This window comes from Papio anubis, chromosome 15 (genome assembly GCF_008728515.1).
Source record: "Papio anubis isolate 15944 chromosome 15, Panubis1.0, whole genome shotgun sequence".
Taxonomy (NCBI): domain Eukaryota; kingdom Metazoa; phylum Chordata; class Mammalia; order Primates; family Cercopithecidae; genus Papio; species Papio anubis.
Window position 1 is genome coordinate 17413686 of NC_044990.1, and position 27841 is coordinate 17441526.

General features: G+C 36.8%; 1 protein-coding gene and 1 pseudogene across 1 annotated transcript in view; both read left to right on the forward strand.

Moving 5' to 3' along the window:
• The window catches only part of FREM2 (FRAS1 related extracellular matrix 2), a 182606-nt gene that overhangs the window by 86736 nt on the left and 68029 nt on the right, over positions 1-27841 (forward strand). The window contains exons 5-6 of the mRNA XM_003913791.4: positions 12213-12338; positions 13777-14028. Of these exons, the coding sequence (XP_003913840.2) occupies positions 12213-12338; positions 13777-14028 (378 nt within the window). The remainder of the gene's footprint in view (positions 1-12212; positions 12339-13776; positions 14029-27841) is intronic.
• LOC116270661 lies at positions 8491-8652 on the forward strand (annotated as a pseudogene).

A 27841-nucleotide genomic window follows, 5' to 3' on the forward strand; every position in this document is an offset into this window, starting at 1 on the left:
TAAACTTCCAGCCTACTTTATTTTGTCAATCAGAAAACTCTTAAATGGTTTGCAAAGATACGATCTACAGAGTACATGAAATAGAGACCTGTGTGGAAATCCCTGTGTTAAAAGACTAAGCGTAATTAAAGAAAGTGAATAAGAAAACTGGAGCTCTGACATCATTTGTTTAACTAACAACTCTGCCTTTAGTTAAATATGAAGTTCAATTATGTTTGTAATTTTCATTAAAGAACAGTTAGTGTTTACTTAATTTTATCTACATTATCCAGAGATAAATAATGAAACTTTCTTTTGGTCTTGAACTTTGCATATATGCTTGAAAAATAAAGCTTTTCTCTTTTAAACAAGCCCAGGTCAGCTTTAATACATATAAACTGATTCATTAATTAAAACTGGAAGCCATTTTTTGCTATTTTATTTCCTAACTAGTACAATTGCCATATTACTTGAAGAAATAAGACACTTGAATTCGTTTCTGCCTTCCTATTTATAAGCTCAGAGTGACGCTCAGCACCCATGATAGATCTAAGCAGTAGAATATTAAAAACGAAACAAAACACATACACAGCCCCCCACTTATATAATCTTTTCTTAGTGTAGGCTATGCCAAATGAAACTTTGCCATAATTTCATTTCATTTATTGATCATCTAAGTTGTTTCAGAATTTTGGAGATAAAATTCAGCCCTGTTTATTTCAAGTCATGATAATCCTTGGATAACTGACAAGTCTTCCATAATACTTGGTATGCTCCGTGCCTTGTTGAAGACCATGGGTCTTGAAACTGTAAGACCTGAAATTGCTTCCCAACTCTATTTCTAGTTGTATGACCTAAAATAAAATAGCTTTTAATAAAGTTTCCTAATGCACAAAATCTGAAAAAGTAATAATTATCATGTTACAGCATTCCTATGAAAGAGTTCTATAAAACATAAAGCAGAATGCAAATATTCTTATTTCTAATATCATAAATCTAATGTTAGATTTCATTTTAAGAAATTGAGTAATATTTTTTCCTAACAAAGGATCACTTTCCCCACCATTTAAAAACTTTGTTTCCTTTTGTACTGTCTCTCCAGCTCTTTGCATATAAATTCACCTGCCCCAGGAGCCATTATGCCTACAAGCTCTCCCTCTGCATATTCATTCTAGGACATGTTATGATGTTTTGTTTTCGCATTAAAAATTTGTCCAGCTCATATTTGTGCTGGGTTCAGCACTATATATTGGGAATGCAAAGATAATAGCATAGAATCTCTGCTGTCAAAGACCACAGGGGATGGGACAGAGAGCCCTTTAACTTGTCACAGCAGAATGTGATGTGATAAAACAAGGTATGAACAGTATTGTGAAATTTAGAAGAGGGAATAACCAACTCTGCTTTATTTTAGGCTGGGAACTGGTTTTACTTATTAGCAAGTTTATGTAAACACATGTAAGTCTATGCTTTCCTCAATACTTTATAATGGTAACGACTGAAATCCATTGAGCAGTTACTATGCAATAGAGACTGTGTTTAGCACATTATATATGTTCTCTCATTCAGTCCCTTGTAGACATATGAACCATTTTAGGCATTTTACTTGTTTTCATATACAAGATAAGTAAAACAATGTCATGGTGATAAGTTCACTGATTAATTATGATTTGGGAAATTACTTTTTCTAACCATGTAAAATGACAGAAGACCAAAACTCAGGGGAAAGAAGAGCTCTAGAGGGGGAAACAATATATATATTTGAATATATATTGTTTAGTTTTATTATACATTTTCATATATATATATATATATATTTTAAATACTGCCTCTGGCACTTATTAGCTGGAGGCTTTCAATTTTATATTTGGCAAGTTTTAGAGCATTAGTTCCAAAATTATATGACAAAAATAAGTTTTTGGTTTTTTTTTTTTTTTGGATGGAGTTTCACTCTCGTGGCCCAGGCTGGAGTGCAATGGCGCGATCTGGGCTCACTGCAACCTCCACCTCTGGGGTTCAAGCGATTCTCCTGTCTCATCCTCCCAAGTAGCCTGGATTACAGGCACTTGCCACCATGCCTGGCTAATTTTTGTATTTTTAGTAGAAACGGGGTTTCACCATGTTGGCCAGTCTGGTCTGGAACTCCTGATCTCAGGTGATCCACCCGCCTTGGCCTCTCAAAGTGATGGGATTACAGATATGAGCCACCGCGCCGAGTCCAGAACTTTTTAACACACACACAAACACATATACATGTATTGGCTTCTCACATTTTATAGTTATGCTCTTCCAATGCCGTCTATCCATATATTTTTAAAATTATATAGTTGTTATATATGTGAAGATTTTAAATGACTATGTATTTTATTTAATACGCCAGCATCTACATCACTGAAAAAATATTACTACAGTTGTATGCTTGCTTATTTATTTAACCTGGTCTGATACTCAGTGCCCTCATAGATGTACTGTAATACCCCACCCCCCACCCCCATGCCTCCAAGTGTCTGTGGCTCTCTGGTTGGGAACCACGGCTCTGCAATCAATAGAGCTGACCCTCATGTAAAGAGTAAGTTCAGTCACTCATTGAGATTGATTCTACAGTCACCCCACACCCCCTTTTTTTCGACACAGTATCTCACTCTGTTGCCTAGGCTTGAGTGCAGTGGAACTATCATAGCTCGCTGCATCCCCAAACTCCTGGGCTCAAGCAATGCTCCCACCTCAGCCTTCCAAGCACCTAGTAATAGAGGTACACACCACCATGCCCAGATAAGTGTTTCTTTGTTTTTTTAGTTGGTTGTTTTTTTGCAGAGACAGGAGTCTCACTATGTTGCCCAGGCTGGTCTTAAATTCCTGGCCTCAAGTGGTCCTCCTTGGCCTCCCAAAATGTTGAGATTACAGGCATCAGTCACCACACACAGCTTCTTCTTTCTTTTAATATGCACATAGAAAGTTCCAACTGGGAAGGGTTTAAAGTTCATGAAACACAACTCATTTTCTGGATGAGGAATCTGAGAAATAGAGCTTTGAAAAGTTATCTCATTTAAACCTTATGTTTATAACTCTGTGATTTATATATTAATTTACAAAGATCTCTGAGGGTCAAGGAATTTACTTTCCCCAAGTCACCCAGCTAATAACTGCCAGAGGCAGTGTTTAAAATATATATATATACACACATATATATATTAAAAAATATAATAAAACTAAACAATATATATTGTTTCCCCTTCTAGAGCTCTTCTTTTCCCTGAGTTATGGTCTTCTTTCATTTTACATGGTTAGAAAAGAAGTAATATCCCAAATCATAATTAATCAGTGAACTTACCACCGTGACATTGTTTTACTTATCTTGTGTATGAAAACCACAAAGTAATTTCTTCCCTTCTTATGCTCTTCTCTTTTCTCTTTCTATTATATATTAAGCCTCGAATTTATTATATAGGTGAATAAAACTAAGCATTCTAAGAAAATAATTAAGACCAATTCAGCCCCTGCATTATGTATCTGTATATTTGACAAATGCTTATTAAACATCTACTCTATGCCAGGAATGCCGCTAGGATCTAGGTGGTAGAGAAGAAGGCATACTAACCCTTGAAGTTAATCATATAATTAGGTTATTGCATTCCCCTAGATTGTTACAATTAACAATATAGAATGCTATGTCCTCTCATAAAAGAACAACTAGAGCCCATAGAAGGAGTATCTATGGAGTATCCAGTCTTGAGAGAGAAGGAAAGGCTCCTAAGATAGAGATTCTTAAACTCCGTGTATTAAGTTCCCTAGCTGTCAGAAATTACACTATCTTTCCTTCCTCTTTAAAGCATATAGATATTAGTTAATGTGAAACATTTCCATTTTTGTTAAGGGAAAATATGCAAGACCCAAAACGTCTTATTTTATATAAAGATCCCATTCTTTTTTGACTTTGTAATTTCTAGCCAGAGTAAATGGAGTTTTGTGTACATTTATTGGGAGAAAACAACCTCAAATATAGAGGTATTTGAATACAAATACTTAGCAAAGGTATCTAGAGCCTGTAACAGTGTATGTAATTATTTAGTTTGTACACTTGAAATGTCTGCCAACTTCTGATAGAAACTGAGTCATTCTGATATTTCCGTGGTACCAAAATATGGCCAGGAACTAGTAGATTAAATATTTGATCTCTGTAATCATTTCTGGTGGGCCCATGGCAGGTTAATGCTATATAATATTTAATAGAGAATAAACACATTTTTAAAGGAATGTAGAACTTAACATTAAAGGTTAAAAACCTAATATTTATGGGTACAAAGAAAAGGCAAAAATGTGTATTCTGAATGAGCCAAATCCATTTCATACGATAGAATTCAGGTGACATAGGCTGACTACAATATGAAACCCAAACATTCATTCTTATTTTTGAAATTCTACACACTGTCAATGTTGGCGTAAGGAGGTCACTGGCTAGCTGATATTTTTAGGTGAATGTGCCAAAATTCAAGATCCAGAATTAGTGAAATGATAGTACACTGCAGGTGATGACAGAGAAATGATAAAGCAGGCATGTGAGAGCTTCAACTTTAGTGAGTCAACCATTTTTTAAAAAGAAACTATCAGTGTGAAGCATGGGTCATCATCTTAAGGCAAACAAAAAATTTCAAACACTTGGTAAAAGTATAGCGCTTAGTTTCTGACACAGAGTAGTGGATAAGAAAAAAAAGGTGCAAAATAAAACTTGAGTCATGAAAAACTTTCTGAAAGTTTTTCCATTTACAAAATAAAAACATTTAATAATTCAAACGAAGATTATCAAAAGATTCACTTCATTTACTTATTTATTTAGAGATAGAGTCTCACTCTGTCACCCAGGCTGGAGTGCAGTGGCACAATCTTGGCTCACTGCAGCCTCCACCTCCCCAGTTCAAGCGATTCTCCTGCCTCAGCCTCCCAAATAGCTGGGATTACAGGTGTGCACCACCATACCCAGCTAATTTTTGTATTTTTAGTAGAAACGGGGTTTCACCATGTTGGCCAGGCTGGTCTCGAACTCCTGACCTCAAGTGATCTGCCTGCCTCGAGCCACCACTCCCGACCCCAAAGATTCACTTTAACCAACACATTTGTATAGTACCAAAGGATAACTTTTGGACCTCATGATATCTTGATGTGAACTCATAGCACTTATTATCATGTGGTTTGGGTATGTCTACATTACTTTGATGTATTTCTTTTTCAAGCTCCTGTGAAAATTAGTCTGTATTACTATGTCTGTTTTAGAGTAAAACAAACAGACTACAGAAATATAAGAAAGCTGTCCAAGTTCAAATATATCAATGACAGACTCTGCTGTATTCAGTGCCACTTGTTGGACAGTCTGAGGGCGCCATAGTGGCCTGAAAATGCACTGGAATCTGGAATATCTGCTGAGTTGTTTTTGAATGTGACAAATTTCTTAAAGGCAAGGAACAATCAATGCCTTCATCCATGTACTCTATTTTCTTTTCCTTTCTTGTTCTATTATAGCAGATTTTTAGAAGATATTTTGTTCTATCATTATTTAGCAGTGTCTGTTTATTTTTTTATCCTCTGTAAAATATAATTGAGAGAAGGGACAAAATGTATACTCTCTTTCAAATGAAGCTACAACTACTTTATGTCTGAGAACAGAAATCAATTTTGCCTATGCTGTAGCACAGTCAAAACCTAAAAATAAAAACTGCAGTTACAAATGGCACTCATTACAGTTTAGTCACGTGGACTAATAAAGAATGCATCCACTTTACTCTTTCTTTCAAAATAAAGGGTAATTGAATCGATCTGAAAGTATAAAAGTAACACATGTTCATTGTCAAAAACAAATACAAGATGTTAATAATGGTGGAAAATGAGAGGGAGTGAAGGGATATATGGGAACCATATGCACTGTCCATTCGTTGGTCTCTGAATCTAAAACTGCTAAAAAGGAAAAAAACAACAGAGGTCTATTCCCTTAATTTCAAAAAGTCATTTGCAACCTTACCCCTTGGGAGTAACCATTGTTAACATTTGAGAGGACAACCCTGCAGTCATCTTTCTTCTTTGAGAGTTGACTATTTCTATAATGTAGCCCTTACTTTGTCTCTCAGTGAACATCTTCGCAAAGACAGCTGCAGTTCCAATCCAGTGTGTTAATGGGATTTGACATGTGTACTTTTATATTATGATATACATACATTATACTCTGTATACATACTAATATACTATATACATTATATACTTTTTCATACTTGTGAAGATTTATTAATATGCATATTGGACATATATTATAAAATTATACATACTTTCATAATTATGTATGTATATAATCATATATATATAATTTCTATGAAAATACTGGATCTTAAAAAAGAATTCTCAAAATATTTGTTTCTAACTTCATTTTTTTCTGATTCTACTGCAATGGCCATCTCTCTGCCTTAGTAGTACTTTGTATTGCTCTTTTTCATCTCAATTTAACCTTTTGATTTTCTCTGGTGTAAGTGATGTTCCCACACCCAGCTACCCTGAGCAGTCTTCTCTTAGGCAGTAGTGTGTAGTGGTTATGAGCCTGGGTGGGCTCTGACACGGAGTTTCTGGGTTGAAATCCCAGCATCGCCACCTACCAACCTAACTTTCAGCTGTTCACTTAACACCGTGTGCCTCAGAGGTAGTGAGTCATAATAATTCTCACCTCAAAGGTTGTTGCAAGGATAAAACTAGCCAGTCATGTGAAGTGTTTAGAATAGATCTTAGCAAATAATAAGAACTCCATGCCTACTAACTAATAATTTTTAAGGGTAGTCTACAAGTGCCACTTTTAGAAATTTTGCACTTAAAGTGCTGTGCTTACTTAAAGCAGTCTGCATAGACACTTCCATTGTATTTATAATGTGAAGTTGGAAAGGAATGTTAACTGAAAAGTCTATCAGGGAAGCCTTTCTTTGTCTCTGTGATGACCCTTTTCCAGTTTTTCCCACAGCCTACATATTTCTGTTAGAAGTTAGGTCAACAGAAGACCTAAACTTGATACTGGGCTTATTTACTCTCTGTCAGATTGACTGTAGGAGTGAATTCCAGAGCGAAGGGCACAGCCCAGACACTCGCTTTTCTTTTTTATTCCTAATTCAAACTTACTGGCACTGGCAAGAAGTCCTGGGTTGTTTAATCAAACCTGCGTGGGTCATAAGGTATAGGAAGAATCAAAACTCAGGTGCTTGAGCTTTAAACGTTTAAAAAGCTTATTAAATTAAAATCCCATACATGGACCACTTCTGAATAACTTATTTGAAAAGAAAACCCTGGCCAGTATAGATTAGGAGTATAGAATGAATCTTATGAATAATCAGCACTGTGTTAGTCAGCTCAGGCTGCTATAACAAAATGCCACAGACTGAGGTGGCTTAAACAACAGACATTTCTTTCTCACAGTTCTGGAGGCTGGAGAATCCAAGACCGAGGTACCGGTAGATTTGCTTCCTGGTAAGGGGCCTCTTTCTGGCTTGGAAATGGCTACCTTCTCTCTGAGTCTTCATAAGACATTTCCTTGGCGCATGCTCTTGGAGAGAAAAATACCTCTGTCTTCCTCTTCTTATAAGGACACTAATCCCATCCTGAAGGCCCCACCCTCATGACCTCACCAAAGTACCTCCCAAAGGCTGCATCTCCTAATACCACTGCCTTGGGGATTAGGGCTTCAACATATAATACAGGACGAACACAAACATTCAGCCCATAATAAACCCTAAAGGATGAGAATAGATGGACACATATCAGGAAACAACATATGCTGGACCTTTCAGAGGGTGGAGGGTGGGCAGAGGGAGAAGATCAGGAAAGACAACCAATGGGTACTAGGCTTAACATCTGTCCAGCAAGGCATCATGGCACACATTTATCTATGTAGCAAACCTGCATTTGTACCCCTGAACTTAAAAAAAAATAAAAGTTAACAAAAGCCTAATAAATCAAACTTTATGTAATATTTCATACTAATGCCACGGAGTCCATGACCTGAAGACTGCCAAAATCCAGGTGGTACTAGAGCACATTTCCATAAGTTAATGAAAACAAACTCACTGAAACTAATTGAATATTTGACTTGAATTTTCAGTGATACTTGGTGTATTATTTGTACTCAAGTCTTATGATAATTTCTACACTGAAATTTTGTATTTGGTAAAAACCTTAGTTCATAATAATAGGTGTAATTCTTGCTCTTACTAAAACTCATCTTAAAAATAAATCAGCATTCTCAGCAAACTAACACAGGAACAGAAAACCAAAGACTGCACGTTCTCACTCATAAGTGGGAGTTGGACAATGAGAACACATGGACACAGGGAGGGGAACATCACACACTGGGGCCTGTTGGGGGGTGGGGGTCAAGGGGAGGGAGAGCATTAGGACAAATACCTAATGCATGCGGAGCTTAAAACCTAATGATGCGTTGATGGGTGCAGCAAACCACCATGGCACATGTATACCTATGTAACAAACCTACACGTTCTGCACATGTATCCCAGAACTTAAAGTAAAATCTAAAAAAAAAAAAGAATATTAAAAAAAAAAAAAGTATTCACTTGGGCAGGTCACATACTGAAATTGGAGTTAGCACGGCCCCTGTGCAAGGATGACAAGCAAATCTGTGAAGCGTTCATATTTTTGATGTCTGAGTGATGGTGAGGACGTCCCTAGCTACCAAGATTGCTGATACACGAGTAAAAAAAATAAAAAGTAAAAACCAGCATAGACATTTCTCTCCATGTCACTTGTTTCCATTTAAAGCAAAACTTCTTGAAATAAATGCCTATACCTGGTGTCACCTGTTCCTCTCCTCACACATCTCTTAAACCTACTTGTTCAGGGTTTATTCACCCTCTACTTCACTGGAACAGTTCTGGTGAAAATAACCAACTTCTGGTGACAGATTTATTTGGTAAATCTGATGATCCCCTCTCAGTTCTTCACTCATGTGACATGTTAGCAGCTTTTGAAACAACTGATCCTTCCCCTTTCCTTGATATGCTTTTTGTAACCGGCCTCTGGGGCCCACACTCCTCTGGTTGTCCTCATTGCTAGGACTTTTTCTCAGCCTCATTTGCTTGGTTTTCTTTATCTCCTTGACTTCTGAGTGCCCCATGGTGAATCCCTAGATCCATTCTCTTATTTATCTGTTATCTTCCTCTGTGTGATTTTATTCTGACTCGTGGCTCTACATACCATCGACATGTTCAGTTTAGATTTCCATTCGGACCTCTCCACTGACATCTGTGATTCTATACTCAAATGGCTAATATGACATTTCAGCTTGGATATTTAAAAAGAACCTCAATTTTAATATGTTCAAAATGGAACTGTGGATTTCCGCTTCTAAATCTGATTCTCCTACCATCTTCCTCACCTCTATACACAGCAATTTCGTCTTTCCAGTTGGTTAAGATAACAAAACTTGGAGTCATCCTTGATTCTTGTTTCTTGCACATACCACACCTGGTCCGTCAGAAAACTCAAATGGCTCAACCTTTATATTCTGTCATGCAGCCCTGTCATTCCACCTCCACTGCCACTGCCTGGTCCAAGCTTCCCTGATCCCTTGCCTGCATGGTTGCAAAATCTCCTGATCAGGCTCTTTACTTCAACTCTCGGACCTGGTGTCTCTTTATCTTACAGCAGCCACAGCTTATGTTCTTAAAGTATGTCAGATTATGGAACCCTTCACCCCATCTCCAAAGCCTTCTTATGATTTCATATTGAGGGACTGAATATGAGAGACATATTCAGTCTCTCACATTCAGTCTCATATGCCAGACCACACATTAAAATACAACTCTGCAGCACAGCCTACAGCAACTGGAAAGCCAAAGACAACTTTTTTTGGCAATCAGCCCCCAGTGGTCAGGATCTGATGATGGCTTTCCTAATTTTTGTCTCCACTTCAAATTTTGGAACAACCAGATAGAGCCAAATATGCACCTCTAACCATAGGATACCCAACTTCTAGTTAATCCACTAGAGCTTCCCCACGCCAACAACCTCCAGTGAGGGCACACCTGAAGCCTTCCCTTTTTTCCACTATTAGGCATTCCTGCTTCTCTGCCTGTCTTTGAGTCTTTATCAAAACACAGGTGACAGTGGCTGATTCCATTGCTAAAGCAAGTTCTGAATAAACAGCATTTGCTTGTTCTCTTCCCATCTGGTCTTTGTTTATTTCCGTATCTTACTCTGAGTAAAAACCAAAGATCTTCCAATAGTCCTGAAGGGCTCATGTGATCTGCCCACCACCCACCTCGTCACCACCTCTCTAGCCTCATATGTTAGGCTCTCTTCCTTGCCCAATTTGCTTCAAGCACAGTGGCCTCCTGGCTGTTACTTGTACACACTTGGCACAACCTGCCCCGAGGCCTTTTTCATTTGTCCATCCATTTACCTGGAATTATCTTAAGTTGTTCATATAGGACATTTGATTACTACCTTCCAATCTCAGGTCCAGTGAGATTCTAATTCTACCAGAGACTTTTTTTTGCAACTTTCCTGTGTATCTTAGACACCATATCCAGCCACAGCCTTCCCTGTCACCCTCAGCATATTTTATTTTATTCATGTAATTTGTTGCCCCTAATATACTATTTTCTTGTATACATATTTTCTTCCTCCTTCCCACCCCTCAACTATAATAAAAACCCCATGAGGCCAAGGATTTTGTTACTTCTGTATCCCCTGCACAGTGTCTGGCAAGTCAATGTCACTCAATCAATATTTGATAAATAAATAATTAGCTACAAAATCTTATATTCACAGATTTCTTAAAATGGGAGCATTTTAAAAATTAGTAGATCAGTCACAACCCCGGGAGAAAACAAATGGCACACGCAAAATGAGTAATTTAAAAAGAATTGAATCACATGACTCTTTTAGAAAGGAGAGGGCAAAGATCCATTAACACCCAGGCATGATAAAGTGCTTTGAGGCTAATGAGAGCAGCCCTATCACTACATCTAGGCACAGGACAGGAGAGGCTAGCCGAGGCCAGAGAGCAAGCTAGGCCTCTACAGGCACTCTAACCTTTTGTGGAGGGTGTGCAGCCAGCTCTGGAAACCCTGAGGGAAGCCAAGGGAATAAACACCTGGCCCACTCTGCTTTTGCCCTCCAAGTTCCTTCCTGTATTCCCCATTGGCTGACCCAACCAGGAGCCGGAATGTAAGGGAAACATTAGGTGTGGTTCTCATTTGTCAGCTCCTGGGGCACAGCACAGGGTGAAGCAGGGTGGAGCATGGAACCTCCAAGGCTGTATCTACCGTTCCAGCAATCTTTCATAATCATTAAAAGTCATAAGGTTAACTGTTTTAAAAATAATCATGAAGTGTTTTCTGTGGGGGTATGAGACTCTCAGTGAAACAGACTCCCAGTCAAATCCCAGAGTATCTGTTTGGGGTTTATAATGTCAAACCATTGCACTAAATGGTTGTTATTATTTTACATGATAACTGCATTTCTTAAAACAAATTAATTATACCATTTTTATTATTTAGCATGCCCTTTGACTGTGTTAAAAAAGAATAATTGGTAATGTTGTATATGTTATTCTGCCAGGAGTAAAAGGGAGCCACAGAAATATTCCTTATAGCTGATAAATGGATTTATCAATTCTAAGGGAACAGCTGTTTTTTAAAATGTTGAACAATGCATTATTGTAATTTTAATCATGAATTGTCCAAAAAGAACACACTGTGGATGAAAAGAACAACAGAACAGACGTTTCAAGATCTGAGTTCTAATCCTGCCTTGGCCAGCTATTGGCAAATAAGTTCAACTGCATGAACCTCAGTTTCCTCATCTGCAAAGTGGGAGATGGGACAAGATGATGTTTGAGGTCATTTCTAACTCTCAAATTGTACTCCACTGGAAGCTGTTAATGTGTGCCAAGAGAACAAAGTTAGATAAAAACTGTGTCAGCATGACTTATTCATTTAGAAGCAAGCAATGACTGGAGATAAAAGCCATGTTGGGTTTTGTTTTTAGATTTCAGAATTCACTGGTCCAGATCCTATACCCTTTATACCCACTTCTTTTCCCCTCTCCTTCCTCCCTTTCCTCTCACTATATTATTCTAAAGAATATTCAAGGGGGGAAAAATCAATCATTAGAGAAATTTTAATTCTGTATGATTGTTTCAGAGGTAAGAAGCTCAGACAAAAATAATGCCTGCAATTGTGTTTTCTCTTTAGAATCAACTGTATTTATTCCCCAGTCCAAATACTCCATTGAAGAAGATGTTGGTGAGCTGTTCGTTCCCATCCGGAGGAGCGGAGATGTGAGCCAGGAGCTAATGGTGGTCTGTTATACCCAACAAGGTAGCTCGATTTGCCAAAAAACTAAGATAACTCCCAAGAGATATAAATAAGCCTTTTTAACATATTGGAACCATAACATTTTGCCATGAAGGGTATACTTTATCAATTTTCCATAGATACAGAAAAGGATTTATTTAGAAGTCTTTCTTCAGGATTTCTCCTTTGAGGAGTCCTCTTTCTGATTTCACTTGGTCACTTACTGCAATACTCAAGGCTTTTTGGATTATAAGCAACTAAAGCCCACCCAAGCCTGCTCAAGTAGAAATGGGTTACTATTAAAAAAAAAAAAAAAAAGAGCTAAAATGATGCATGCCGAAGGAAAAGAAACTAGTTTAAAACCAGTTTGAAACTCATTTCAAAGAAATATCAAAATGTTTGTTTAGCTCATGAGCAAATATCCTATGGAAGGTGATTTTATATAATACAAAATTAAAAATAATACATAATATTCACTAATATACTAAATACCTTTCTAGGAAATAAGCAGATTTTCTAAAAATGCAAAACCAATGGTTATATATACTGATATCAGAGTAGACTTTTGCTAAAATTTTCATTCGTGGATATATGATTTGAAAGGCAGTACAGAAGAGTGATTAAAAGCCGACTTCAGAGTCCGGGCTCGGTGGCTCATGCCTGTAATCCCATAGCTTTGGGAGGCCGAGTCAGGTGGACCACAAGGTCTGGAGTTCACAACCAGTCTGATCGACATGGTGAAACCCCGCCTCTACTAAAAATACAAAAATTAACTGGGCATGGTGGCGCGCATGCGCTTGTAATCCCAGCTACTCAGGAGGCTAAGGCAGAAGAATTGCTTGAACCTGGGAGGTGGAGGTTGCAGTGAGCGAAGATCACGCCATTGCATTCCAGCCTGAGCAACAGAGCGAAAATCCGACTCAAAAAAAAAAAAAAAAAAAAAAACCAACTTCAGGACCAGCCTTGGACTCTGGGTCCCAGACCAAGTGGTTCAACTTCTGAAAACCTCAGTTACCAAATGTGTAAAGCCGGGTAGAGTGGTTGAGAGGATTAAGGAGACAAGTATGTGAAGCACTTGGCACTTTGCCTGTGCATAGTAAGCTTTTGAATAGTAGGGGCTATTAATCTGTAACACTGTGTTGATCTAAAGTCCATTGACAGGAAAGACAGGAGAGAACACTTGAAATGTAATATTCCTTATAGGTGTATAGGTTTGAGGTCACTCTCAAGTTAACTCATGATACTAGTATGTAGTTACTACATACATAACAGTATGTAGTTACTACATACATAACAGTATGTAGTTACTACATACATAACAGTATGTAGTTACTATTGCTATTCTAGGAGTGTTCATGTCTACAACTGACCATTAAAATGCTGTGTATGAAAATAATTGTGTCTGGAAATCTCTTTGTCTTATGTTCTACAGAAAAATCTTTTGAATTCTCTCTGCTTCCAGGAACAGCAACTGGAACTGTGCCGACTTCCGTGTTGTCTTACTCTGATTACATATCCAGGCCTGAGGACCACACCAGTGTTGTCCACTTTGACAAAGATGAACGGGAGAAACTGTGTCGGATAGTCGTAATTGATGACTCCTTGTACGAGGAGGAGGAAACCTTCCATGTCCTTCTGAGTATGCCCATGGGGGGGAGAATCGGATCACAGTTCCCAGGGGCTCAGGTTACAATCGTTCCTGACAAAGATGATGGTGAGTACTAATTTACTTGAAAATTCTTCTTGCCGGGAAGAACAACATGAGGAACAACTTTCTAGACAGAAAAAATGGGAATTTAAAACAACGATAATATACACATTTATTTTATGTTTGGTTTTTTCATCCGATTAGGTTTCAAAGTTGGCTGCATCTGTCGGCTTGTCTTCCTTGATTTAATGTTTCTAAAGGGCAAAAGTCACAACTATGTGTGTGTTTTTTTCCCCTGTGCAGTTTCTTTCACCATGCCATTTACCATCAGGTGATTAAACTTTTGACATTTCGTGGTGAAGAACTGAAATCTAATTTATTTCCTTCTTGGTTTTTTGTTTTGTTTTGCTTTTAAAAGCTTATATTTTGTAACTTTAATCTCGGTGTTTGAAACCGTTTTTTCAAAGAAACCTGTCGGACAAGGCTGTTGAATGAATAACTAGTAAACACATGGAAAATTAAGTCCTACAAGTCACTCTGCCCCAAAATAGGAGGGAGGGAATATCCTAGATCATTCTTCCCCAGAGAAACTAAATTGTTGTGAAGTAGAAATAGAGAAGGGAGCAAAAGGATCTTAATCTCCCCAGTTCAAGAAACAGTTTGTACTTTTTTGTGTGGACAGAGAGAGCAAAAGGAAAGATTGCGAGTACTGTTGTAAGTAAAGCAGAGAGCAGTAAACTGAGAGATGGGACTCCCTAACCCTGGGCTGGTTTTCTTTCCCCCTTGAAATTTTCCTCCTGGTAGGTGGAAGAGGAAGACACTGGGGGATGATTCTTTCAGTTTGGAAAGAAGCTGGAAGACAGTCAAAAGATCAAACTCAGGAAGTTGAAAATAATCTACCAGAAAAGGTCTTTGATAGTTAAATGGCAAAGCACGTGAGAGGTGAACGTGGTAATGTGTCTTATGAGCCTATACTCTGTGCCAGGCACGGGTACTGGCTCCTCTGTACATTTTTTTAAAAAGACTTTTGCATAGGTTTATTGGATCTTCGTATTTCTTTGAATTGTCCATATACAAATTGATTTTCTTACTGATTTATAGTAGCTGTGAGAATAATAGATATTATACCTTTTACTGTATGTTGTTAAAATTTCTTCTAGTTTCTGCCATTTGTGTTTGGTTTAGCTTATTTTGGTTTTTAAATTGTTTTTGGTTTATTTTATTTTGTTTTCTAAATTGACAAATAATTATGTATATTCATGGGGCTCGTATTGATGTTTAGACATATAAAATAGAGTGATCAGATCAGCATAATTAGCATGTCCATCATGTTAAACATGTATCATTTCTTTGTGTTGGGAACTTTCAATATCCTTGTAGCTAGTTGAAGCTATATAATGTATTATTGTGAACTAGAGTCATCCTACAGGGGTGTAGAAAACTAGAACTTGCTCCTCTTATCTAGCTGTCATTTTGTGTCCTTTACCTAATATCTTCCCTGACCCCCCATCTCTCCTCCCTTCCCAGCTTCTGCTACCTTTGTATATCATTGTGCTTTATCATCCTAACAATTCTGTAAAATATATAACAACATCTGTGTATTTACTGAAAATGTTTGAAAACACTAAAAATTAGGAATTATTTTATCAAGAGGTATTGAAAGTCTTGATTCTACCTTAAATTTATATAATACCCTGTAAGTATAAGCTGCTCTAATATTTGTAACTGCTGCCTTAATTTATCAGTATAATAAAAAGTTCTATTCTGTATTTAAAGTACAGAAATTTTATTTTATCTTAAAGAAAGAGCCAATATTTTGAATATAGTCCAAAAAATCTAATAGTCCATGCTAAATGCCTATCTGCTCTTTAGATAATCTATCAATTGTTACAGGTAGAAAGAGGTAGGTCTAATTTAAAAATATAAAACGCAATTCATGTTTACTTTTGTTCAGTTTGTTTTGTTGGCAGAAAATAAAATCTTTCCTGTATGGATTGATATGGGATGCACATGCAGGAAAAAAAACATAAAAGTACAGGAAAAAAAACACTTATTTATTAAGTGCCAGGCGTTTTCACAAATGTATCTCTAAATCTGCAAAATGAAGGATGATGCCATTATCCCTATTTTACAGATGCCAAGACTGAGACTTAGAGAGACTTGTTGATTAACTTGAACTTATGAAGCTAGTACACAGCAAAGTCAGTATCATGGCCCGCAAATCACAACCTTTCCATGCTATCACTCAGCCTTTAAAACGTGTCTCTAGTGGTAATGAAGTTGAGGAACCATTGGTACGATCCCATCATATAATATTCATAGAACATTTTACTATTGTCAGTGTCTTATCAGAGCTTCACAATTCACTGATGTAGACAGGGCAAGTGGCATTATAAGTGGGGTAGTGAAAGCCCAGAAAATTATTTACCCCAGAACACAGGGCTGGTAAATCTGGGTGCCATGGACTTTGATTTTGAGGCTACTGAGTACCATGCAGACATTAGACCAGCAGTTTGTCAGGAATGGTTTTGGTGATTATTGCCACTCCTTCTTCATTCACTCAACCACTATTCAGTAAATCAAAAGTCCTGTGCATACTGCTCTGCTTTCTCCCATCTGTCATTTACCTTCCCCTTCTAACGTCACTACTATAGTTTAGACAGACCCTTTTCATCTCAGATGTAGATTATAATAAACTTCTCACAGGTCCCGCAGCCTCATATCTCATCCTACCCATACCTTGGTTTCCATTGCCACCAGTTTAACCTTTCCTAACCTCCTACCACACCTTTTCTCAGCACAAAACCCAAAAGTGTTGACAGCAAACTTTACCATCATCAGGAAGATAGGCACCTTCCACTTTACCCAATCAAAAGCCAGTAATGCACTAAAAAGAAAAAAATAAGTAAGTGTGGTTTAATCTCTTCTGGTAGTGTAATGATTAAGAAGTCTAGAAAGATTAAAGTTATTTCCTAATTAAGAGCAATATTTAGTCATGTTATTCAACAAATATTGCAATTATTTTCTTAAAAATGCAACGGTCATTCCAGTCACAGGGTAAGGAAAAGGAGAAAGAAAAGAGGAGGAACAAAGGAGAGGGCACACAGGGAGGGTGGGTCTCATGAGAGCAAATCAAAGACAGACTGAGGAGTAAGAACAGGACAAACCAAGCAATTAAGAGAGAAAATGAAGGTACATCATATCCAAAGAAGAAAGAAAAGGACAATAGTGAAAAGAGGAGATGAGACAAGCCCATTAGGGCCTCTACTGTGGATAAACCACATCTTTCATATGCTGGCACTCATTTAGAGGGTTATTTTCTTTCTTTACAGTTACTTGAAATAGCACTAGCAAAATAAACCCAGTTTACAGCTCTTTGAGTGCTATATTTTCAAGTCTTCAGAAGCTTGCAATGAGATCATTATGACCTACCAGAAGGAATTATTCCCTGGACTGCTTCACATAGCAGAGGGCACAAGCTCACCTTGAGGCTTAATCTTCACTCTGAGATTAAAGTTGCAGTTATCCAGTTTAGTATTCCATTCAATAAGAAATTTAGTAAGACATAAATTTGGGGTGGTTTATTTATTAATACTATACCTTGTGCACTGTTGCGTCCCCACAGAATCCTGTTGGTTGAGTGTTTCAGAGACTACCTTACTGACTAAATGATGATTTATAGCACTTTAGTGAAAAATACTCTCAGAAGATCTTCTGTTACTTAAGGAATGGCTACGATATCGAATGTCAACCCTTTATAGAATTGACAATATTGACTTACAGTCCCTAGGACCTGCCCTGCACTTAGAGCTCAATCATTTCTTTTCATTCACTCATCAAAGTTTGTCTTTTCTTTGACAATTCTTAACATCAGTTTTCATATTTATTTTGTCATGTTGTGCCCATTAGTATAATGTTGGATGGAAGCAGTAGAGCAGGCATTTTTGTCTTTTTCTCATTGAAAAGGAAAATCTTATAATGGTCCCCCATTTAAAATAATGTATACTATAAGATTCTAGTAACATTTTATCAGGTTAAGAAAACATTTAGTTTGAGAAGAGATTTTATCAGGAAAAAGTATTAAACATTATAAAAATTTCTGCATTTATTGAACATATTACATAATCTTTTCCTTCAATCTGTTAGTGTAATTAATTGCATTTTTAGATTTACTAGTGTTAAGCCACCCATATATGCTTGAAGAAACTCACTTGTTCATGACATAATTTTATAAATTGCTGGATTAAATTTCAGAATATTTCATTTTAGGGCCGGGCGCGGTGGCTCACGCCTGTAATCCCAGCACTTTGGGAGGCCGAGTCAGGCAGATCATGAGGTCAGGACATCGAGACCACCGTGAAACCCCGTCTCTACTAAAAAAATACAAAAAAATTGGCCGGGCATGGTGGCCGGCGCCTGTAGTCTCAGCTACTCGGGAGGCTGACGCAGGAGAATGGCGGGAACCCGGGAGGCGGAGTTTGCAGTGAGCCAAGATCACGCCACTGCACTCCAACCTGGGCGATAGAGAGAGGCTCCGTCTTAAAAAAAAAAAAAAAAAAAAGCATATTTCATTTTAGTATTTTTGCATGTATATGGGGCTTTAAATCTGTTTGTTTATAGAATCAAGTTTATAATGGCTTCATTAATTGAGTTGAGGTACTATCTTCCTTGTTTCTTTAATCTGTAAACTTCAAATAAGATTGAGATAATTTAATTTTGTAGGTTTGGTAAAATTATAAATCTACCTGTATATATGTAGCTAGATTTTGGCCCATTGTTTGGCTTTCTTAAGTGGTTATTTCTTCTTAAGTTTTATTTCTGTATTTTTTCCTAAGAAAGTTGTATGTATTATCTATATTTTCAAAATAATAGTGTAAATTTATTATAATTATCATAAAATTCTTAAAAGTCTCTATTGCATGTCTATTTATGTCTCCATTTTATTACTAATAATGTTCTTCTATCCTCTCTGTCTCTCTCTTTTCCTTTTCTCTTTCAATTTATCTTTCTAGAAGTTTGTATATTTTATACGATTTTTTTTAAGCTATGTTTAGTTCTCACTTTTCTTTTGGAAACTTCTATTCTTTTTATTTTCTATTTTATTAATTTCTGTTCTTCCCTCAGACTCATCTTCTACTTGGCTAATTCTCTCTATATGTATTTGCTACTTAACTCATCCACTGAGATTTATTTTGATAACTATACTTGCATTTTGAGAAGATCTGTGTGGAGTTTTTCCATATATTTATCTTTGACTTTCTATCATGCTTTATTTTTTTCTTCATATCGTTTCTTTTTTACATATTTAATAATTTAGATATTTATTTTATAATCTTTGTTGCACAGTTTTATTACTGAAGATCTAAGGTCCAGATCTTATGTTTTTTGCTTCAACTGCTTCTTGCTTATGGTATATCATTTCCTTGCATATAATAATTTTGTCTTATGAATTGACTTTCAATGGGACTTTATATGCAGAAAGCCTATACAATCCTAGTGCAGGGATTAAAAACCCTGAGAGCAGTTTTGCTTTTATATTTGCTAGGGTCAATTTCTATATAATTTTTTTTTAATTTGAGGAGTTCCAATGCCAAATAATGTGAATTAGGACCCCCAACCTGTATATTAGAGAGGCCTATTGAGACATTTTTCCCCATTCAGAATGTAGGCAGAAACAACAAGCTCCATAAGAGGACGGATTTTTATTCTAACTCTCACATGTCCTCTGGTGTCCAGACTTGATTCTTGGGGTTTCAGTTTCGAATTTCCACTTTGTATCACCTGTCCCTGGATGGGCAATCAAATGTAACCCACTCAGTATTAGTTCATTTAACTAGTACTCTGGGTTTTTTTTCAATTCTGTCTTGTGAGAGTATTTCTTTCTTTATTATAAAACCTCCATTTAAAGAGTTTCTATTATATTTGCAGTTTCTGAAAGGAAGGTTTTCAAATATGCCCTTCAAAATTTTGCTGTTGTAATTCATTAGAAAAGCTTTTATTGAGTGAAAATAACCTGTGTCCAGAAGTGTTTTCTGCAGTGGTGCTTATGGACTACTCTTTTCTAAACTAGATTACCATTTGCACAATCAGTTCTCATGTCAGGAATACCACGGCTGAGTCAAAGATGGGGCACCTACACTTTGTATTAGGTTGGTACAAAAGTAATTGCTGTTTTTGCCATTACTTTCAATGTCATTGGAAATCACGACATCTACCATATACTTAACACAAATAATACAAATAATTTCAATACATTGAAAGTAATGACAAAAACAGCAATTACTTTTGCACCAAGCTAATATTTTGTGAGATAAGTTGCTCTTAAAAACTTTAATTTCTAGACATGACCTTTTGGCAAAATGATTTAATTATTATGCAAATTCCATTTTTCTTTTATTGTACTGAAACATATCCAAGTCAAGCCCAAAATAGATTATTTGAAGTCTTATTTTAATTAATCCCATTGTATTGTTTCCCACAATGCATCATTCATATAGCTGAAATCTTATCATTAAGGTGTCAGGGGGCATAGAAAATTACCAGTGTAAACCAAGCTCCCATGTGAAAAGGACAAGAGCACTTGGCAAAGCAGGAAAAACTGGGTGATGACTGAAAGAGTTTTCTTCTCATATATCATCAAGGATTGCTAGTGACTGAGATTAAATGAAGGGAGAAAGGCAACACATTTAATTTGGAACCAGTGAATAAAATAGATCCAGTACTTCTTCAACAACATGTTTAAAAATATATATTTTAATAGAAAGCATCTGAAAATCTCTCTCCTCGTCAATATGCTATTTTGGTGTCTAAGGTGAAAAGAATCTAGGCCAGGATTGGGTCAAGTGAGAGATCAAGGAACTCAGTTTCCACATGTGAATTTGCTTCTTAAAACCCTCTCATGTATCTTGATTATTCACCCCTTTCTTACCTTGGCCACCATCCCTAAAAGTGCATGTATGAAGAATAAATGCAAAAGTACAAAAAGCATTGTATTAGTCAGTTCTCACCCTGCTATGAAGAAATACCTGAAACTGGGTAATTTATAAAGAAAAGAAGTTTAATTGACTCACAGTTCCACATGGCTGGGGAGGCCTCAGGAAACTTACAATCATGGCAGAAGGCAGCTCCTCCCAGGGCAGCAGGAGAGGGTGAGAGCCAAGCGAAGGGGGAAATCCCTTATAAAACCATCAGATCTCCTGAGAACTCATTCACTCTCACAAGAACAGTACGGGGAAACTGTCCCCTTGATTCAATTGTCTCCACCTGGTCCTGCCCTTGTCACATGGGGATTAGTACAATTCAAGATGAGGTTTGGGTAGGGACACAGAGCCAAGCCCTATCAAGCACAGAAAGCTAAAAGCAACATATTTATTTCATTTGGCTTCTATCTTACCACTTTCTTGACTTTCAATGCCAGAAAGTATCTTCAAGTAAAGAGTGAGTGCACTTTGCCAGTAGTATCTTTCTTCCCTCATGTCTTCATCTACTTTTTATCATACTGTAGCAAAACCTATTTTTTGTCATTTAATGGGAAGTCCTTATTGTTTGTCATTGGAAATCACCACATCTACCATATACTTAACACAAATAATACAAAGAGAACCATGAAAACAAAAATGTCCCTTCAGGCCAGACACAGTGACTCACACCTGTAATCCCAGTACTTTGGGAGGCCGAGGCAGACAGATCACTGGAGGTCAGGAGTTTGAGACCAGCCTGTCCAACATGGTGAAACTGCATCTCTACTAAAAATGCAAAAAACTTAGCCAGGTGTGGTGGCGGGTGCCTGTAATCCCAGCTACTCAGGAGGCTGAGGCAGGAGAATTGCTTGAACCTGGGAGGCAGAGGTTGCAGTGAGCTGAGATCACGCCACCCCATTCCAGCCTGGGCGACAGACCAAGACTTGGTCTCAAAAAATATATTTTAAAAAGTCCCTTCAATTTTTCCATGAATCAAAATGTCTCTGGAGTGTTTACAGTTGTCCCCTCCTTGTCAGCAGTTTCCTTTTCATGGTGTTAGTTACTGCAGTAGAGAACAATAAGATATTTTGAGAGCGAGAGACCACATTTCCATAACTTTTATTTTAATATGTTGTTATAATTATTCTGTTATTTATTATTAATTGTTGTTAATCTCTTACTATGCCAAATTTATAAATTAAACCTTATTATATGTATGTATTTATTAGTATTTACAGGGTTTGGTACTATCTGTGTCCTCAGTCATCCACTGGGGCATCTTGAAATGTATCCTCCACAGATAAGGGGAAACTACAACATTTGCAACTATAGGCAGCTAATATTCATGCATTTATGCAAAACACTTTGATTTGGGATTTTTTTTTTAATCATTCCATTTTCATTGCAGTCCTGTAATGTAGGAAGCACTACAGCAAGGTTTTTAAGGATGCGATAAAGCAAAGTAGACGATAAATTTGGCTGAAATCAAATGATTAAATATAAGCAAATACAGCGGCACCCTCCATTTGAAATAAATTCACACTGTGAAGTTTTTGACTTCATAATGTACAGCATACATTTTTCTTTGAAAGAAGAAACCTGCCGCTTGAAAGATTTCCTAGTTGGAGTAAATCATGAGATGGAATCTAGATGTTGAATTGCAGTTTAATAAAGATTTATTTCACAATAAATATTTTTTGATAATTTTATATCACTCATTCATGCAAAAACTGTGAATTGAGCACCTGTGTGCCTGCACTTGGCTAGGTGCTGAGGACACAACAGCAAACAAGAGAACCATGGCCTCTTAATTCGTGGACCTTTCAGACTTTGGGGGTACACAGATAAGTGAACAGACAAGCATAAAATAAATGTGATAAGTGCTCTACTAAGACAAGAACATCCTTCCCAAACCAGGTTCAGAAAAAACATCTTTAAAAATATTATGTTCTAGCTGAACTTTGCAGATGATGTCAAGGTATCCCAGTGAAGAGACAAGGAAAGTGTGTTTGTGAAGTGAGAAATTCACAAGTGCGCTGGCTAAGTGGATGGGATGCCTCCATGGAACTGAAAGCTTGGATACAGCAAAAAACTAGAGCTCAAATGAGTGAATAACAAGAGTTTGGAGAGGAGGGCAAGGAGTCAATCTTATAGGGCCCTGTGGCCATATAAAGGAGTTGTGTTTCATTCTTGCAATAGAAAGAGGTGACACCTAAAAAGTTTTAGGTAAAATGACAAAATTAGATTTCTATTTTGGAAATATCATTCTGCTCTGGCTGCAAGGCAAAGAAAAGATTGAAGAGCTCAGGTGGCTGTTGGAGCAACACAGATGATCAGTTACAGTGGCCTGAACAGGGTGGTTGTAGGAGGATGCAGAGACCAGGTGGCATCTGAGAGAGAGTGCTGAGGAAGAATGGGCATGCCGTGGTAATTGATTGGACAGGAAAGACTGAAGGATGATGCTTTGTTTTCTAATTAGAGCTGTTGGGTTAAGAGTGGTACAGTTCACTGAGATGGGGAGAATAAGGGTAGAATGGGCTTAGGAATAAAGAACAATGAAATTATTTAAGGCATGCTAGTATGAAAGAAATGCCTGCTTGACTTCAAAGTGTGGGATATCAAATAGGCAACTGAAGATATAGGCCTGATTAGGAATTCTGCACTAGACAGTTCTGTGCTAGAGGCATTGTGACAAGTTCTCTCTATGGGTAATGACAAAAATCTTAGGAAAAGATAAAATTAAGAGACATGCAAAAGTGGACCTCGTATGATTTATAATATGGATGGATTTACACCAATTCTCCTTTAAAAGAAAGGAATAGACTTCTTCAATGCTAAGCAGAAAATGAGAAATGATGAATAGAATAGTCAGTATTAAGGGTATGACCGTCCCGGCAAAGAAGGTGCTAAAAAGAATCTAAGAACCAAACACATCTCAGTGTCTGAGTTTTATAAAACATGCCTAAATCTGCACTATTCAGCATGCGACAAGCTATGTCATTATTTATTCCTGTTGCTTACTAAAATATTTTAATCAGCTTATTTGGTGTATTTTTCTTTCCCATGTGCAAATATTTCACCAATTTTTGAAATAATAAGAAAGATGAACTTTATTTTAGAGGAATTTGCTTTTTGACCACCTTTGTTGGTATACTTCATATCTTACTAGCTTTTTGGTCAAATTTTATTAATGTCTAAGCTTCAGTTTCCATGGGTTTAAAATGGGGATACTAGTTTTACCTGTGTTTTCTTCATTTTTTTTTTTTAGAAATTGACATCTTGATATTTTGCCTGTCATGCACATTGTTTACATGTGATAAAAACATTGCCAGCTATACAGTACTGTCTGTGCAGTTTCATCAGTTCAACATGGAGAGAAGAATGCCAAGTTCAGTGGGGAGAAAGTCAAATTTCATTCATATGCAATAATACACACACAATACTAACAGCTGCCACTTTTGACCACTTTACTATGTGCTAAGGACTTTACATGAATAATCCAGTTAAACCTCAGAGCAACTTTATGATATAGGTGTAAGTATCATCTCCATTTGATGGATGGAAAAATTGAGACTTGGAGAAAATTGCTTAAGATCACACAAATGTGAAGTGTTGAATATGTGTCCTAAATTTAGGTCTGTTTACCTCAGATAACATGTGCGTTACCACTAGGCTGTAATGAATCCTGAATCTCCTCAAAGGGATTAAAATATAGGTATTATCTAATGACCTCACTGAAGGGAGGAAATCAGCATTGAATCTAGAAAAAAAAATGGTCCAAACAAATATAGATCAACACTGGTCAAAAAGGAGATGTTTCTGAGGGTAGTCAATATTTCGGACACTAAAAATTATGCAGTTGGAGTAGGGAAAATGTTCAAGCCTTTTGTACACCCTGGATGAAGTGTCCCATATGGATTTCCAACATGTTTTTTTTTTTTTTTTTTTTCTGATTGCTGTGTTCTGTTCTGTGGTAGATGAGGAATCAACCAAACAACTATTCCCTGACTAAAGATAAATGAATCCCTTGTAACTTTTTAAAAAATTCTTTTTTTTTTTACTGATACAAAAAATGTGCATATTTATAAGGTACATGTGAATATTTGTTACATGCATAGAATGTGCAATGATCAGATCAGGATATTTGGGGAGTATTCATCACCTTGAGTATTTATCATTTCTGTGTGTTGGTAACATCTCTAGTCCCCTCTTTCAGCTACTTTGAAATATACAATACATCATTGCTAACTATAGTCTCCCAAGTCTACAATCAAATATTGGGGCTAATTTGTTCTATAATTGCACATTTGTACTCACAAACACACCTCTCTTTATCCCCACTCCCATCCACATACCCTTCCCAGCCTCTGGTATCTGTCATTCTATTCTCTATCTCAATGGGGATCAATTTCTTCAGCTCCCACTTACGATGGAGGACATGCAGCATCTGTCTTTCCATGCCTGGCTTATGTCACTTAACATAGTAACCACCAGTTCCAACCGTGTTGCTGAAAAATGACATGATTTCATTCTTTTTGGTGGCCAGATAGTATTCCATTGTGTGTATACATGATAGTTTCTTTATTCATCTGTCAATGGACACTTAGGATGATTCCATATATTTGCTATTATAAATAGTTCTGCAAGGAACACACAAGTGCAGGTATTCCTTTGATATATAGGTTTCTTTTCCTTTGGATAAATACCTAGTGCTAGGATTGCTGGATAGTATGGTAGTTCTATTTTTAGTTTTTTGAAAAATTTCTATACTGTTTTTTTCTGGGTTTTTTGTTGTTTCTGTTTTTGTTGTTTTGTTTTGTTTTGTTTTTTTGAGGTAGAGTTTTGCTATGTTTCACAAGCTGGGGTGCAGTTGTGCGATGATAGCTGCAGTCTTGAACTCTTGGACTCAAGCAATCTTCCTGCCTCAGCCTCCAGAGTAGTTAGGACTACAGGTGCACACCACCACACCTGGCTATTTTCTTTAAATTTTTTGTAGAGATGGGGGTCTCTCTATGTTGCCCAGGCCAGTCTAGAACTCCTGACTCAAGCAGTCCTCCCACCTTACCTTCAAAAGCACTGGTATTAAAGGTGTAAGCCACCTCACCCAGCTTACCACACTGTTTTTTATGGTGATTGTACTAATTTATATTTCCACAAAGAGGGGGGTGAGTTTTCTTTTGTCTGAATCCTCATCTGTTTCTGTGATTTTTTGTCTTTTTAATATTAGCCAGTCTAACTGGGGTAAGATGCTGTCTCATTGTGATTCTGATTTATATTTCCCTGATGCTTAGTGATGTTGGGCATTTTTTCATATACCTATTGGCTATCTATGTCTTTTTTTGAGAAATGTGTATCATCTCCTTAGCCTGGTTTTTAATGGGATTATTTGTATTTTTTTGTTTTGTTTTGTTTAAACTGCTGAGTTGTTTGAATATCATGTATATTTTAAATTTTACTTCCTTGTCAGATAAATAGTTTGCAAATATTTTCTCCCATTCAATAGTTTATCCCTTCACTCTGTTGATCATTTCCTTTGATGTGCAGAGGCTTTTTCATTTAATATAGCCTCATTTGTCTATTTTCATTTCACTGTCTGTGCTTTTGAAGTTTTAGCTGTAAAATCTTTGCCTAGACAAATGTTCCCAAGTTTTACCCCATTTTTCCTAGTAGTTTTAGAGTTTCATAGTAGTTTTTAGTTTTTATAGTTTTATAGTAGTCTTATATTTTATTCTTTAATCCATCTTGAGTTGATTTTTGTATATGGTGAGAGATAGGGGTCCAGTTTCATTCTTCTGCATATAGATATCCAATTTAGCCAGCAATATTAGTCTTTGGGTTTTCTAGATATAAAATAACGTCATCAGAATATAGGGACAATTTGACTTACTTTTCTTCGCATTCGAATTCCTTTTCTTTCTTTCTCTTGCCTGATTGCTCTGGGTAGGACTTTCAGTAGTTTGTCGAATAGGAGTGGTGAAAGCAGGCATCCTTATCTTGATCTTTATCTTAGAGGAAAGGCTTTCAGCTTCTTCCTGTTGAACATGATGTTAGCTGTGGGTTTTTCATATATGGCCTTTATTACTTTGAAGTAAGTTTCTTCCATTCCTAGTCTGTTGAGCATTTTTATTATGATGGGAAGCTTAATTTTCTCGAATGCCTTTTCTGTGTCTATTGAGATGATTATATGGTTTATGTCTTTCATTCTGTTGATGTGATGTATCATGATTATTGATCTGCATATGTTGAACCATCCTTGCAACCTTGTTTTAAATCTCACTTGATCACGGTGTATTATCTTTTTGATGTGCGGTTTGACGTGCTAGTATGAGAATTTTTGCATCTATGTTTATCGAGGATATTGTCCTGTAGTTTTGTTGTTATTGTTGTCGTTGTGTCCTTGTTTGGTTTTGAAATCAGGGTAATACTGTCCTGATAGTGATTTTGGAAGAATTCCTTCTTTATCAATATTCCATACTAGTTTTAGAAGAATTACTATTAAGTTCTTCTTTATACATTTGGTAGAATTCTGCAGTGAATTTATTAAGTCCTAAACTTTTCTTTGTTGGGAGACTTTTTATTACTGATTCAATCTTGCCACACATTATTGAACTGTTCAGATTTTCTATTTCTTTCTGACTTAATCCTGGTAGGTTGTACGTTTTCAGGAATTTATCCATTTCCTCCAGGTTTTCCAGTTTGTTTGTTAGTCTGTAGCTGTTCATAATAGTCTCTGATAGTCATTTGTATTTCTGTCATGTCAGTTGCAATGTTTCCTTCTTCCTTTCTGATTTTGTTTATTTGGGTCTTCTATCTGTTGTTGGTTAATCTATCTAGAGGTTTATCAATTTGGTTTAGCTTTTCAAAGAACCAATTTTTTGTTTCACAGATCGTGTATGTATGTGTGTGTGTGTGTGTGTGTG